This window comes from Kwoniella shandongensis, chromosome 10 (genome assembly GCF_008629635.2).
Source record: "Kwoniella shandongensis chromosome 10, complete sequence".
Classification (NCBI taxonomy): Eukaryota; Fungi; Basidiomycota; class Tremellomycetes; order Tremellales; family Cryptococcaceae; genus Kwoniella; species Kwoniella shandongensis.
Window position 1 is genome coordinate 192092 of NC_089296.1, and position 15181 is coordinate 207272.

General features: G+C 50.2%; 4 protein-coding genes across 4 annotated transcripts; 2 read left to right on the forward strand and 2 right to left on the reverse strand.

Annotated features, from left to right (window-relative positions):
- Positions 1-158: 158 nt before the first annotated feature.
- Positions 159-2644, forward strand: CI109_105486 (uncharacterized protein; the record flags this gene model as incomplete). The annotated part of the gene is made up of 6 exons (XM_065967666.1): positions 159-203; positions 454-989; positions 1215-1437; positions 1667-1786; positions 1868-2326; positions 2390-2644. The coding sequence occupies 6 exons, from the start codon at positions 159-161 to the stop codon at positions 2642-2644; spliced, it is 1638 nt and encodes a 545-aa protein (XP_065823738.1).
- A 543-nt stretch (positions 2645-3187) lies between these two features.
- Positions 3188-6201, reverse strand: CI109_105487 (uncharacterized protein; the record flags this gene model as incomplete). The annotated part of the gene is made up of 14 exons (XM_065967667.1): positions 3188-3235; positions 3301-3608; positions 3730-3816; positions 3871-3913; positions 3966-3992; positions 4053-4135; positions 4256-4548; positions 4612-4972; positions 5046-5199; positions 5263-5324; positions 5383-5503; positions 5605-5718; positions 5884-5923; positions 6047-6201. 14 exons carry the CDS (start codon positions 6199-6201, stop codon positions 3188-3190), a joined length of 1896 nt encoding a protein of 631 aa, XP_065823739.1.
- Positions 6202-6840: 639 nt separating this feature from the next.
- Positions 6841-12299, reverse strand: CI109_105488 (uncharacterized protein; the record flags this gene model as incomplete). The annotated part of the gene is made up of 16 exons (XM_032003386.1): positions 6841-7157; positions 7228-7402; positions 7477-7570; positions 7627-7907; positions 8018-8639; positions 8694-8812; positions 8866-9013; positions 9073-9242; positions 9298-9918; positions 9970-10010; positions 10057-11372; positions 11422-11649; positions 11711-11894; positions 11952-12025; positions 12096-12192; positions 12260-12299. 16 exons carry the CDS (start codon positions 12297-12299, stop codon positions 6841-6843), a joined length of 4527 nt encoding a protein of 1508 aa, XP_031862244.1.
- Positions 12300-12469: 170 nt separating this feature from the next.
- Positions 12470-14607, forward strand: CI109_105489 (uncharacterized protein; the record flags this gene model as incomplete). The annotated part of the gene is made up of 10 exons (XM_032003387.2): positions 12470-12508; positions 12558-12732; positions 12784-12935; positions 12985-13058; positions 13109-13285; positions 13335-13446; positions 13496-13601; positions 13651-13938; positions 13998-14261; positions 14321-14607. The coding sequence occupies 10 exons, from the start codon at positions 12470-12472 to the stop codon at positions 14605-14607; spliced, it is 1674 nt and encodes a 557-aa protein (XP_031862245.2).
- Between the last annotated feature and the right edge of the window lie 574 nt (positions 14608-15181).

The following is a 15181-nucleotide window of genomic DNA, read 5'->3' on the forward strand; positions in this document are numbered from 1 at the left end:
AAGTGATCGATCACTCGCTCGCTCGCTCGCGTTTCCCGGAACGATTTGTTGATCCCAATTGTACTTTGACTTGTCATCATCGTGCACACCTCCTTTATTGAGCCTATACAACATAGCTGGCCGTGTGGACGGGATCACGAGCGTAATTCAGTAGCAGGATGGACTTTGCTAGTATATCGGGGAAAGGGAGTATGAGACGGAAGGTGAGTCGAGTCTATTCGCGGATGGGAGGGGTCATTATCGTTGTTGTTATTCCACGTGCTGATGTCTATGCGAATCCATAGCAGTCCAACGTACGTGACTTTCAGATCCTATCACCTCAACCGCTCCCTCCTGGCTGCTATTCCCACCTCTGAAGTCTGGCACTGTCTCAGCGTCATATACGCCAACAATGCCTTACCCAACGCGACGAAAGACAGATCTGACAGACTGACCTGTTTGATGCCTTCACAGTCTCTCCTCCACGTTCTAGGCAAACAACCCTCTTCCTCATCATCCACCAACTCATACCCACACTCACATCGTCAATCTTCTATCCCAGTATCCAATCCTAATCCATTCCCACATTCAGCTCCTTCATCCACTTACTCAACACCCCAAACGGCAACTTTGGCCAATTTCCCCGACGAAGGAGTATATTCTCCCACTTCCACGGCGGTGGAATACGATTCGATCTCGTTCGCGTCTACTTCCAGAACCGTATCTCAATCCAGTCATCCCCACCACGGTCACGGACATGGGCATTCTTACGGTGGACATGGACATGGAGGTAGAAGTGCGAGTGCCAATTACCTATTGGGCGGTGGAGGTGGTGATAGTAAATCAATCTCGACAACGATTGGGCCTGGTTCTAGTTCTGGATCAGGGGTTGGTGGTCAGAGTGGAAGTGCGGCCACAGGAGCAGTGGGATTGAAAAGACCAGAAGATCTGTTTAGGGTCGTAAGAGAACGGATGTTGAGTTGGAGTTATATGATGGAATGGTATCAAGGGTGAGCCACGAAGTTCTCCGTTTTGGTAGAGAAAATGCTGATGGACTGTCCTTTGATACATCGTACCCTCTTCACATTGCAATTTGTACCACTTTCCATTCGGATTGACCGCTACGTTTCCGAATTGCGTCTGCACCACTGTTCATTCCACACACCACGTCAATGTGGCTCCGCCCTGACCTCCCCTCCTCTCTCACGGCCCCGCACTCCCACCCACCCACCCAGCGACACACACTGGCTCAACACCGTCCGTATCCCTCGATCCACGATCGAACAAACACTCGGAGCGAAACACCTCGAATCTCGCGCTCGTAATTTCTATATCCTCGGTATATCTCTCAGTGCGATGTTCGATATTCCCTCTGCGAGCGACTACCTCAAGGCTTTGATAAAGTTGTTGGATGAATGGGAGAGTTGGGCGGAAGGGAGCGGGGGTGGTAAAGGCGTGGTGAGTGGGGTCGTCACTTTGTGTTGTTCAGAGTGGGAATGCTGGGTTGTATGTCCGAGAGTTTGAAGGGGAATGTCTGTGTGTGTGTGTGAGAGGGAACAATTGGGCGTGTGATGCAGACCCGGGTTTACTGGAGCTTGGGAACACTCGCAGCATGGAAGGGGAAAAAGGCCTGAACTACATGTTTGATCAATGATAAAACCTAGACAGCCCGCTGACTTGTTCGCAGAAAAACCTCTTCAGAGGACAGAAATCTGCGCGAAAGATGACCGGCACTGGATCAATGATATCTGATTTCGCAGCGGGTGGATTCGACGGATCAGAATCGTATCTCCTCAACGTGAATATGGTGAGTCAGCGGGGTTGTCATATTTGACAAAAGCTGTCTGCATGAAGGTGACTTTGAGCTGATCTAACATACGTTGTGTAGCCGTTCGTTCCGGACTTTTTCCAAGTTCATTCATCTGCCTGTTCCATCATACGCGATATTTACAAAAAGCTCTTGGGGATGTTCCTCCCTCTCCCCTCAATCTCGTCCATCCCCCAATCATCTACGCTTGTCCCTGGATCGTTGATACACCCTTCAACGATTATTCACTCTGCACCACTCGAAACGCCTTTCACAGCAATATCAAATCCCAAATCCCCTGGAGCATCGTCCCTTTCCACAGCGACGTTCCCGACAACAGGCTACGGCGTACTCAGTCCCACGAACGGATCTGTGATAGACAATCTAGGTGGTGGTGCTGGTGCTGGTGGAGGAGGATACGACGCATTACAAGCTTTGATAGCTGGGGATTTACCGAGTGACAGGACATTAGTTGGAGATGGACAGAAATTGACACCCCAAGTAGTGGAACTGTTCTTGAAAGTGGACACAAAGTTGAAAGTGAGCACTGGGCATCGCCGTGACTTCTGGACATTAAAGCCGACGCTGATAATCGCATTGTAGAAACACTTCTCAATATTGATCAGAGAAGGAGATACGCTCGCTCGAAAAGTGTTGGATGACGAATTGGGTTTATTACTAAATAGTCTGAATCCTGGTTCCAAACCTTTGTCATTCGATACGACCGCAGCGACCACCGGTAGTAATGCGGCCACCGGTGGTGGGGGCGGTGGGACAGGGTACGGGACTGTGAATGTGGGTAGATTAGGGAAGTTGGAAGAGGAAGAGAGGAAAGAGAGAGATTTCGGGACGATCTGACATGTGATTTGATCTTGGCTTGATTCTTCAGAGGGGCAGATAACTGTGTTGTATGGTGTATGTACGAGTGAACGTGCAAACGAGTATAAGGACCAGTATTGTATATACCCAGCACTAGATAAACATATCCATTTCTTGTTTTCATGTACTATATGATTGATCCCTCCTGTACCAGTCCACCCGCACGTCTCACAGCCTTCCGACGATACCGACCGACCTAGATTGGAGGAATATCACACCGAAACCGAGCTGGATTGAAGTAGTTTACAAGTATAACAAGATATGCATTTTCCATTTTTCCGTATTGAAGACGAAAATATGACTGTTGTTGTTGTTGATGCCGCCCGGGAATCCCTCTATGGTATTGATTGGTATATAAAGTAAACTTCACCTTTTCCGTCTCTGTGATAAAACACTCCTGACCCCTTCTTTCTTTCGTTCTTTCTTTCCCATCCTTCCAAGGTGGATAGGTATTTTCTCAACCGGCCTCATTCTTACACACGACACACGACACGACCTCAACGCTGACCCTCCGTTCTAAGCTTAGTCGACGAGTTCGAGAGGTCTGTACACAGCGTCCCACATTCGAGCCTAAATATGCCAAACCAAATCAGTCAGTTATTATACCTAAACACTCACTCCCGCTGATTACTCACCTTGATGTACTCCTCAAGAGTGACATCCGCCTTGCCCTGTACAATCCTGATAGTGTTCTGATCCGTCGCGTTTCCATCCTCAACAGCCTGTCTGACAACCGCAGCAGCGACGTCGACACTGATATCTCTCACATCGGCCAAGTCAGGCAACAAAGACGCTTCGGGGTTGTGCAATGCGGGTGAGAGGTTAGCGAGCGCGTGAACACCGGCCATCAACATCGAGTTGGAGATGGTTCGTGATCGAGAGAGGATGGCACCGAGACCGAGAGCAGGGTAGATAAGGGCATTGTTGGTTTGGGCAACGGTGTCTGTGAGAGTGAAGGGATACATTAGGTCAGCAGATGTAGCATCGAATGGACGTGGGAGAAGAACATAAAAATGGGTGAAGACTGTGGAAAGATGATGAAGTAGCTGCAGAAAGACACTCACAGTGCTTGCCGTTAGCCAACTGCACCGGTGGGAAGGGTGATCCAGTAGCAACAAGGGCTCGCTCTTCAGTCCACTTGAGGGCATCCTCTGTAGTGAAATCATCAGCGGGCTGGTTCTTGCGATACCTCGCAAACAACTCACCTGGGTCGACCTCACAAAGGGCAGTAGGGTTAGACATGGGGAACTGAAGCTCGTTCGTCAGCTTAGAATAGACAATATGCGGCAATATTACTCACGATGATAGGTCGCTCGACGTGCTTGCCCTGCGAGTCCGCGTCATTAGTGTGTGATCTTACGTCGCAATAGCTGCGGAGCACACTCACCATTTCCTTGACCAACTCCTCGGTGAACGCTCGGGTGTGGGTGGAAGTACCGATCAAAACCGTAGGTTTGACGTTCTTGACAACTGTGAATCAGGGTGTGAGCCAGCTATTCCACACGTATCCCATTCCCACCAACGCCCCGTAGCGGATTCATTGATATCTCGACTAGCGCAAAGTCCGTTGTCATAACGAAACCAACTCACCATCCAACAACCATACGCCTCGCTTGTCGGGGTCCTCCCTGTTGTAGTGCTCAACCTCCTCATCCGGTCTCGCGTAGGGCAATTGAGCGTGTCTCAACGCATTGCCCATGCTCTCCACCAAAAGACCGTTTCTGTCCACACACCAGAATCGTCGAGCTGCCTCCTCCTTGGAGAGTCCCTCGAGGATCATGAGACCGTCCTTAATCTGGTCGGCGATACCCATACCGGCGGAACCGGCACCGTAGATGACGATTCTTTGGTCGGCGAGACTGGTACCAGAGACCTTTATAGCGCTAGGTAGATGGCTCGCGTCAGTCCAGACTCTTCAAGTATGGAAGCAGGACGTCACGACTTACGCCAACAAAGCTGCCAAAGCGACAGCACCAGTACCCTGGATATCGTCGTTGAATTGAGGGATATCCTTGTACTTCTCCATCAACCTGTACGCGTTGGCCATTCCGAAGTCCTCGAAATGGATGATGGCGTTGGGGAACAACTCTCTGCAGTTGGTGATGAATTTGTCGACAAACTCGTCGTAGTTCTTTCCCCTAATTCGGGTTCGCTTCCATCCCATGTAGAGCGGGTCGGAGAAGAGGGCGTGGTTGTCTGTTCCACAGTCGAGGACGACGGGGAGGATTCGGTTAGGGTTGATACCAGCTCCAAGGGTGTAAAGAGCGGCTTTAGAGGTAGAGATGGTGATACCACCAACACCTTGGTCTGTAGGCGAGAATTGAATAGAGAAATGTCAGTATTTGAGCTAGGAAGTTCGGGGCGTCACTGTAAGACTCACCTCCGATACCGAGAATAGCCTCGGCGTCGGTGACAACGACCAAGTCAATAGCGTCATCGGGCTTGTTCTCGTCAAACGCAACATCGGCTGTTCTGTTGACGTCGGACAAGTGGGCCTGGAGCTGAGCTCGCATAGCATCTTGGTTGGGGAAGGACTAGCAGCGGGAGGTCAGTATGAGCTCCTTGTGATTTTTGTTCAGACGAGAATGTTGACTCACGATGTAACATCCAACAGGTCTTCGGAACAAAGACGAGTAACCGGCAACAGCCTCAGCGGCACCTACAAGTCAAATGGTCAGCTTCGCGTACATCTTCTACGTTACGGGAAATCAGCTCACCAGGAGTATAAAGCACACCGAGAAGCTCCTTCAGGTGATCTTGCATGACCTTGTAGAACAAGACCTGGTTTTGGTCTCTCAACGAAGCGAGGAAAGCATGTTTAAGGATGACAGAGGGTTGCTACGAAGAGGTGGTTGTGTCAGTACAGGGCACTTTCTACCGATCCATTTGCGAAGCGGCTATCAAGACAGCAGGGCAAATGTTGAAAGCGCAGAACTGACCTTGAGCAACTGGTTGTACGCTCTCAGAGCTTGCTTCTCCAAAGAATGGACATCATAAGGCAAGAATCCCTCAAGACCAAAGATCTGTCGTTCTTCACGAGTGAAACCTGCTCCCTGTGAGAATCAAGGAGTTCTATCAGCAAGTGCGCTTGCGCGATGTAAATTGCCGTCCCTGTCGAGTATGGTAGGTGAGAACTAAGATTCACCTTGTTGAGCTGTTAAAGCGATATAGATCAGCGATTTGCTTCAGCTGTCAGAAAGGACACAAGCTGTACTCACACGAGGGGTGTTGAGCAAAGCAGAACCTCGAAGATTTGTCCTACATCACCCAATCTCATCAGCAACCGAAACATACGCATCTTCGGCCGAAGTTTGTAATGATCACCACCACTGTGTGATGAGTACACAGCGGGAGTACTCCAAAAGAAGCCAGGCCACTCACCTGATAGGAATCAAGTTCTTGTCTTCTGCGGTGATACGTTGACTTGCCAATCCCCTCTTGTGTTGTGGTCGTGGGACCAAAATAGACTTGGAAGATGAAGAAGCTGAAGGTCGGATACTCGCTCGTGTGAGCGCGATGGAGGATGAGCTGAGCATGGAGAGTCAGGAGTATGTATTAGTATATGCACGATTCAATCTAATGGTGATTATAGCGGTGACTTGATGGTGAGATGGGGAATGTACCAAAAGATGAAAAAGGAAGATAGATGGGGTGATATGAGATGTGGAGGTGGTCACCGCACCGGGGAGTGAAATCCGACTCACGTTGATCTCATCATTTTGCTTGTGTATGGTGACGCCGTTGTTTTTGTCGTTGTGTGTAAGAACAAACAGAAAGACGATGATGGGGGAAGAGGAATGTAATTTTTCCTTGGCTTGTCGACACTACGATTCACTCATAGGTCGTTGTCGGGAAAAGTCGCGTTGACGTTATCATCTTTACCTGTTTCTACGACGAGATATTCGAAAACAGCTTCCCCATCACCGTCCTAGTCAATCAGATGATTTCGAAGCATCTCCTTGTATTTTCGAATTTTGTTCTTTGATTACCCTGAATCTCACTTTTGACTATTGGTGCTATTGGTGCTATTTGGTGCTATTGCCGCATACTCATTCAGGAACGAACCCCTCACCGCTCATATCCGATGGCATTGACGTAATCCGATCGAAAAGTTATACATTCTGGAATCCCCCTGTCGGATTCCGATATTCGTATGGTGCAAGGTATCATCAAATCTACATATCTTCCCATCCTTCATCATCCTCTTCCCCAGTCTCAGTCTCTCCTTCACCCTCAACTCTCACTCCATCACCCAATCTACGTCCTCCAGCTCCAGCCCCACCCGCAACAAGCCCATCTGCACCCTTACCTCCCACCGTAGCCTTCGGCCCAGCGACAGGTTCTGAACCTGGAACATAATTCTCGACTCTCTCCTCCACTACATACTCTGCGTCTACCATCTTCTGCTTGACTCGGTCGAGCTCTTGCTTCATGAACCCTCGGCCATACGTCGCAACGAGTATACCGAAGCAGAGAGGGAGTAACGAGCGGACTATATTCGTGCGATGCATCATTCCGTCAGCTGCGGTGCTATATTGGGACATGGACTGTGAGCCACTTACACAAAGTCGCGTTGAAGTCTTCGTCGACTTCACCACCCAATGCAATCGTTCGGAAGAACAGAACTCCAGTACCGAAACAGATCGGCAGCAAGATCGGGATAGCCAGTACTCCAATCGTGGGAAGTATCACAATATTGGTCGTGGCGAAATGTTTGGCGGCCGGGTTTCGCAGACGCTTTAAGGTAATCATTGATGTCAGCTCGCTACACGACACTTCCAAGTGATCATGGTTGAACCAGCTGAGCTCACCTCCTTGATCAGGTCCAAAAATGTCAGTCTCCCCCGTGGTCTGATGAAAGCTAGCAGACCCATGAACAGCGAACAGACTATCGTCCCCGTAGCCCTGTGCCGAGAAGAGTCAGCCATTGAGGATCTCTGTCAATGCCTGACTCCACTCACCAAACATCCCAGAAATGAATCACGATCCTGCCTGCTCCATCGCCCAGTGGTGCTCGTAACATGACGAGGTATGTTTCCAAGACCAAACCAACTTGGACCGGGAGCAAGCCATAGAACATCGCGACTCCATATCCACCCGCTAGCCATCGCATTAATCCTCGCTTGACTCGGGTAGAAGCGTCTGAGCGACGGAGTCGTGCAGCCTTGTTCATAGCCAGTATTCGTTTTCGAGCGGAGAGGCCGAGAGCTAACGAGAAGTAGATGATGTATGCACCGGCGAGCTGGAGAAGCATGCAAGATGTCAGCATTGATCTCAATCGAATCTTTGTCCCTCTCGGTGTGGAGGAGGCACTACCAGGAAGACTGTGTAGGTCTGTGATGTGCTGCTCACCCAGTTGTAACCATCATGGACTACTCCCAACTTCCACCCCACCGCCATCCGCCCCACCAACAGAGGCGCAAATCCACCTAGCGCGACCACTGTCGAGCTCGCGGCCAGCGCACTACCGATAAAGACATGAACTCTTGTTCTCCAGAACTTGGGCAGATATATCATTTCATAGTCCGATATCGGATCCCTTCCTGCCTCTCTCGCCAGTCGATCTTGTTTCAACAGTCGCATCTTGTCTTTGTCATTCAGTGGGATCCCCTTGTCATCTAGAGGGATGAAGACGCCTCCTTCTGCTCTTCGTTGTGATGGTGGGGCAAGGGCAACCTGGTCTGATGCTGGGACTCGAGCGGTGATAGACTCAGGGTTGTAGGGGCCGAAGAGGAATCGACAGATCGGGTCGAGAATCGACCAGATAAATTCCCACTTGGCTGGAACCTTATCTCGCTCAGCGCGCTCGCGACGAGTGGAGATCAGGCCGTCGAGGCGGTACAAGGAGGTTGTGTACCTCCACCAGAGCGATAACGCCTTTTTGCCCCGATGTCTTGGTCGGATGAGATCCAACGTGGGTGGTAAGACGAGGTGGAGGAAGATAAGGTCAAAGGGAACAGAGGTGAGGGGTCCACTAGCAAGAGAACGGGTTGTCAGCTGAGGTCGAAAGGCGTAGCATGTCACTCACTGCGTCGGATCCAGTCTCAAGGGGAGGATGTTGACGAATGGTTGGTGTGCAACTCCCCAACTAGCTGCGCCGAACAAGCAGAAAACGATGAAGCCATACATCACAGCGGAAGTACCAAGCTAGGAGATATCAGCACAGATGTAGCGTCATCCAGAGTGTAAAGTCCACTCACCTTCCGGAGCTGACTGAACGCGCTTTTCTCCATGATGTCCTTGACGGGCGAGTAATTCGGATCCGCAGGATCTCGGATGAAAAATAGTGTCCCAGGTCGACAGAGAGTACGGATATGAGACAGAAGGGTCGCGAATTGGTACATGAATCTGCGTACAGAAGTCAGTGGGGGCATTTGTAGTTTGTAACAACTTAAGAAGACACTCACAGGGTTCCCATCAACCAGTTGGCGAATAGAGTCCCAAACGGGCTCGTTGTCAACCGCTCATACCGGCCGAGCAGCGTCGCACCTGGGAAGAGTGGAACGGTACAAGCATCGATCATCGTGCCTATACCGAGCGGGAATGCTGCTAGTTCGAGCAACATGAAGAACGCCAACTACGGTGACTACGGTCAGCCCCTACCGATACCACCTTTCGCAAGGTTCACTCACTTTCAAAAACATTCCGTGCTGCTTCAGGGTTCTTGCCCATTCGGCAGGGATGCTGCCGAAGCCAGCATCACCAGCAAGCGCAATGAGAGCGACGACCCCTCCCGCGACTCCATAGCCTGACAGCATACACCATATCCTATCTTGCGATCGATCCGAGGTAGCAATCTTGTGCTGGAATGCCAAGGACACTTCATAGGAGTCGAAAGCTACCTGACCAACTAAGGCAAGTACGTCGGCCACTTTCGTCATAACAATTTGACTTTTGCTGGTTTCGAGTGTCACATTTGCAGGTGGTGAGGTCGTCAAGAGTCCAGTGAGTTTCGAGAACAAGTTCGTCCGCGCAGGAGGAAGCGGTTGACGGCCTAGGCCGACCTTGCGCGCAATGATACGCTCTGCCGCTCGGAAGGATGAAAGAAGAGGCAAGATCAACACTTCTTTCACAATCTCCCAGAACACATCCACGATAGGGTCGGTTACTTTTCTGACGAGGTGGAGTGTTCGTCGTCCGATAGAAAGCGTGCTTCGTACAAAGTCGATCGATAGGAATAGTTTGCCGATGATCATGGGCAGGCCTACGAGAACAGAGATAGCCGCGCCCATAACAATGACGCCGAACAGCACCTGGTAGCAAAAGTCAATATACAGCACACATTGTAGAAGGCGGCAACTCACGTTTTGGAAGAGACCATGTATGGGACCGATGAGTCCGATGACTAAGGAAGGTCAGTGATTATGGTTGCCGTAGATCTCTCGACTCACCCTCAAGTACACCATTCCAGTCATCTCGGTCCCATGGCTCCTCTTCCATCTCTTCCATAATTTCCACCTCTACGAATCTCCCTTCGCCATCTCTGACCTGTTCTGGAGGCGCAGCGTCCGCCTCGACCTCGTCCTCCCATTCTCCTCCATGATCATCATCATCGCCGTCGTCATCTGCGGCACGCTGTGCCGGAGGGGTGTTCGGTCTAGGCAGTGGAGGAGTAGGCGGTCTCCTTTGCTGAATCGGTTCTTGCACTGCCGCAACAGGGTCGGAAGTATCTGAGAAATGCGAGTCTGGTGTCACTGACCATGGTATTTGTGGATCCCACTGTATTTCGGTGTGTTCAGTCGTCCTATCAGGTGGAGGCAAAAAGAGCGCTTCGGGCATTTCGGGAACTTGGGATGGCCCCGCAGCTTGGTTGCTGACTGGAATCACTCCGTCTTCTTCGTCATCGTCCACCGCCTTGCCTTTCCCGTTCCTTCGCAAGAGTTCGGGTGCAGCATAAGCCACATCATCCCTCTCCCTTTGACTGACTGTAGATCTCCCATCGGCAAGCTCTCCATCGACAGATCTGGTAGGCGATCCCGCCTGACTCCAAGTCGGTCTACTCGGTCCCGCCTCATTCTCCTCGTTCTCCTCTTCTATACCTTGCGACACTCTTCTTTGTTCTTGCAAGATCTCCCTAAGTGTCGGTGGTCGCGGTTGGTCGAGCATGTCAAGCTCGGCTGCGTGTTGGTCGACCTGAGACATGATTTCGTGATGCCGTCTGTATTCGGCTAAAGCCGCCTCAAGGCTGTTCGAGTTAGAAGGTAGTGGGCTCCCCTCTTGATCGTGTGTGAAAGCGATCTCCGATTCTGGGTCGGCATCCTCCGGTTCTCCCGCTTCCAATCGTAGTTCCGCCCGTAGCATTTCGACATTGTCAAAATCGCTACCATCACCTGTGAATCTCACGTTCTCGTGCTGCTCGTACATACCCGCAAGCAGATTGATCGGGCTTGCGGCTTCGTTTGCCGTGCCTTCCGCCTGCTGGGCATGTTCCAAAATCCTATCGGGATCAATTCGATGCCTCCGGTTCCCCCCTACTGGTGTTCTTGCTCTCCCCATGATTGCCGCCATCACGTCCACTGTCCTTCTGGCTACCCCATGCATGATCACCCATTCGTCGGGGTTGATCTCTCCTTCTTCGCGTATAGGCGGACGCTCATGTTCCTGCCAGTTGTGCTGGGTGATCCATTCTCGCAGCAGGATTAGGCCGATAAGGACGGCCGCTAGCGCGATGGACAGGACCTGCCCTCGAAGGACAAAGCCGACAATCCTGCTGGCCATCAGCAACGACGACGCGGAGACTTCTCATTCAGACTCACGTGTCATCCTCGCCATTCACCCATCGCTTGACCGAGGCAACAAGCACTCTATACAGAGTTCTCACAGGGCCGTCCACCTTCAAAGATGGGTCGGCTGCGGATCCTGTGGTGGTATTGAACCCTGTCGAGTTGTCCGTGATGTTCGACATGATTGCGAAGGTGGCGTTGGCAATCGTTCCGTTGAACCCAACCTCCGCGCTCTCTTCGTCACTCGTTCCCACCAAACCCCTAGGTGTGATCGTCAAGATCAGTAATCATGTGCGTAGATACGTGATCTCTCAATACTTACAGATGATCTGTGAGCCATAAGAGTCCTCTCAAGCTGAACATGTTTAATCCAGGTAGCACTATCAACCACGCTATCACCACCAGCCAACATCTTGCCACCCATAATATCTGTCGATACAGCCATAGTATGGATTGACGAATGTAGACGGTGAAAGGAATGGAAGTCGGTAGTTGATCGGGGTACACTGGTCGCAGAATAATCAGCTACGACAATTGTAGACATCAGGAGGGAGTAGCTATACCTTTTGTGAAAGTGTATTTGTGTCCGCAAATCTCACAATACTTCTTCTGACTCTGTGCTAACCATTGCTTCAAACTGGGTCACACGAGTTCTCGGTCAGCTACCCTCGCCGTTCTCCACTGACAGGGATGGATTGTTAGCTTACCAATCAGGATGTACGAATCGTACTGATCCAGAGCATTTGCAAGGATATATCAGGGGGTTCTCCTCGTCGCCTTCCACACGACAGACTCGACACACGTCTACGGGAAAGAAGAAAGGGACGTCAATCAGCTTGGCAATAACTGAAAACAGGAGTGGCTGACTTACCGCCTTCTTCCTCAAAATGTGAAGGGCTAAAGTCTGCCATTGTCGATACTGACAGAGTCGCTGTCTCTCCTAGGGACAAACACAATGATCCAAGCGTTCAACTTACAAGAAAGAGAGAGAGAATGTGAAGGAAGACACTCTCAAGTCTTTTGAAACGCGCAACGAGGTGTGTCATGCATTGACAATGTGGAGGCGGAGTTCGGAACTAGGATGTTGACATCCCCCCACATAAAGGAACCCAAGTTGAATGTTGTTGAGGTTGAGCTCGTGGCACTCGAACGGTTGAACTTTAATTCAGCATTGTCGTCCTTTCACTTTCCAATCCACTTCACTCCATAATCAAAGTATATACCTCTCGTCAGCTAAACTAACGCCTATCGCTTCTGAGACTTACGAGTATTACAAGATGTCCGATCTCGCTGAATCCTCCCGAACTTCTGTTCAGCAAGGTGAAAACCGAGTGAATGATGAAAGTACGTGATGTCCCATGCGGCATGATGTAGTTGTTAATATTGCCGTGCTAGACATCGAAGACGATGCTGCTTTCTTGATGATGATGGCCGAAGAGGAGATTGGAGATCCGACGACGCACGGCGCTGAACATCCAGTCACCAAGAGAGTACGAGAGTCCCTTCTGGAGCTGTACGACGACACGGAGGAGGATTGTAGAAAGCTGGTATGTCACCGTCAACGGGAAATGCGCATGAGCTTATGCTACCTCTCAGGCATCGGAAGCTTATCCTTGGCTCGTGAAACGCTTCAGAACAGTACCGGAATACAATAAGTTTTGGCAAGAGCAGTACGTTCACGCTAGCTCACATCAGCACGCCACCGCTTACGGATCTTCAGTCAACGCCAAGCTCATCCCGAAGCCCCCTTTATTCTGAACAATCCTTCAAATTCCTGCAGTCTTCATCCGGTATTCACATCCATCCATACCATCAATAATCAAGAGGTCAGCGGGATCGAACTCCTTGTAGCTGTGGCCTTTACGATCAATCCAAATCTCAAGATCCCTGTAGCATCGTACGTGTCAGAGAGCAGAGTTGAACATCATGTCTGACATGCTCTCCAGTGCTGTCAGATCCGATACATCGATACCGGTGTCGGACTTAGGAGTTATTTGTGGTGATGCGGACCCAAGAAATACCCGCAGCGTGGGAGTCTATGTACTCACGTCGGCCCAAGTTAGTTGTTCTCTTTGAGAAAAGCGAATCAAAAGCTGATATCTATTAGGGCAAAATTGTGGTTGGGCACACCATAAGTCGAGGATTCAAAAAAAGATTGGATAGTCCCTACTACTCTGGTTCAAAAAGGGTGGTCGCTGAAATGGGCAAAGCAAGTCAGTGGCTAGATATTTCGTACATCAAAAAGGCTGACTGGCAAAGCAGACGAGGACGATCAACGTGTGGGTCGAACAGACCGAATAATCTTCGATCTGGGACATCTTGAAGATTTCTGTTTCGACCTTCGATGGTTATCAATGGGTCTGGAGTCTCTCGCCATGATCATGCTCGATTCTACCAACCCCGAGGTCGGAATGAACACCAGAGCTGCAGATCCTGGACAGATCTTCAGAGGGATGACTCCTCAGCAGATCTTGAGATTGTGGACAGCGGTCCGGAATCTTACAGACCAAGGTCTTCAGATACCCGTCCTCACACATAGGAACCCAAAAGGTGCGTAAAGTGTGATTAAGGCGTTCAACCTGGCAAGTGACTGACTGCCAGCTATTCAGATCCTAACGGGTTCCATGTTTGGTATCGCAAGCATTTAGAGCCTGTCCTCGGACTATCCAAAACTCCCGCGGCTCAAAGCGTCTATGCTCGCCTCATCGAAATATCAGCGTTAGCCGACACGGGAGATTACGTCGCCTTCCCCCGCCTTCGCGATGGTGCCTTCGTCCAGGGACAGAGACCCATGATACGTGGAAACAGAGAAAAGGTTTTCGAGTATCATCGCAGAGCAAGGCTTGGCTACGAACGTCTGCCTCCGGTGCAATGTGAGTAATACTTCTCTTGTCGTGATTGAAATGGCAGGTCAGGCTAATTGGATCCGAAGCTCTCGACAAAACTTTGGAAAAATTAATTGATAAAATTGATACTTCCGCTCTGGCTGACAAGATCTTGAACGATCGGCCCGATTTCAAGATCAGCGAGCGGGTTCGTATTACGGTCCGTCCCGCTGCAAGAAGGAAAAGGCAGATGCGAGTAGTAGACCGGGATGATGATGACGACGGAGACGAGGAGGCTTTTGAGGAGGGAGCCAAGGAAGAGGAAGAAGAGGTGGAAGAGGAGGAAGAAGAAGGAGAAGAAGAAGAAGAAGACGATGCAATCAGTGTAGATTAGATACTGGTGAGTCGTGTTTGTTTGTGCGATTTTCGATAAGGGACGCAGCTGTTTCTTCGCTTTGTTCCGCAGTGTATGTCATGCCAGCCCCAATCCTCTTTGAAATCGTGATATATTATGGACCCAATCCTGCTTGATAGATCCCATTGTACACATCTTCTTATGATATATAGTCATGATACCATTGGTGCAAGTCAGCACCCGGTCTGTTCACATGATGCCACGATATTCTCTGTCTTCGGGCCAGACAGTAACCCGTACAGATTAACACGATCGGCCATTGAATTCACGGCAGGATGCATGTACTATATTCATACATGGGACTAATCAGAAAAAGATTGATACAGTAAGCTATGAACAGGGAAGGAGAGGGGAAGGGTCCATAATAAATTAAGATAGCTGGAGAGTGAGAGGTGAGGAAGGATTAGGATATTGCTAATTACGCGGAAACGAGGATAGTTTAAGGCAGTATGGAGAAGAGTAGTCGGATCGGGATTTAGATCAGTGTGTCCGTAAGAAATTCCGGATCCCACTCCCGTATCCAAGCCTCATCGATATCTGTCGCGTGGTGCAT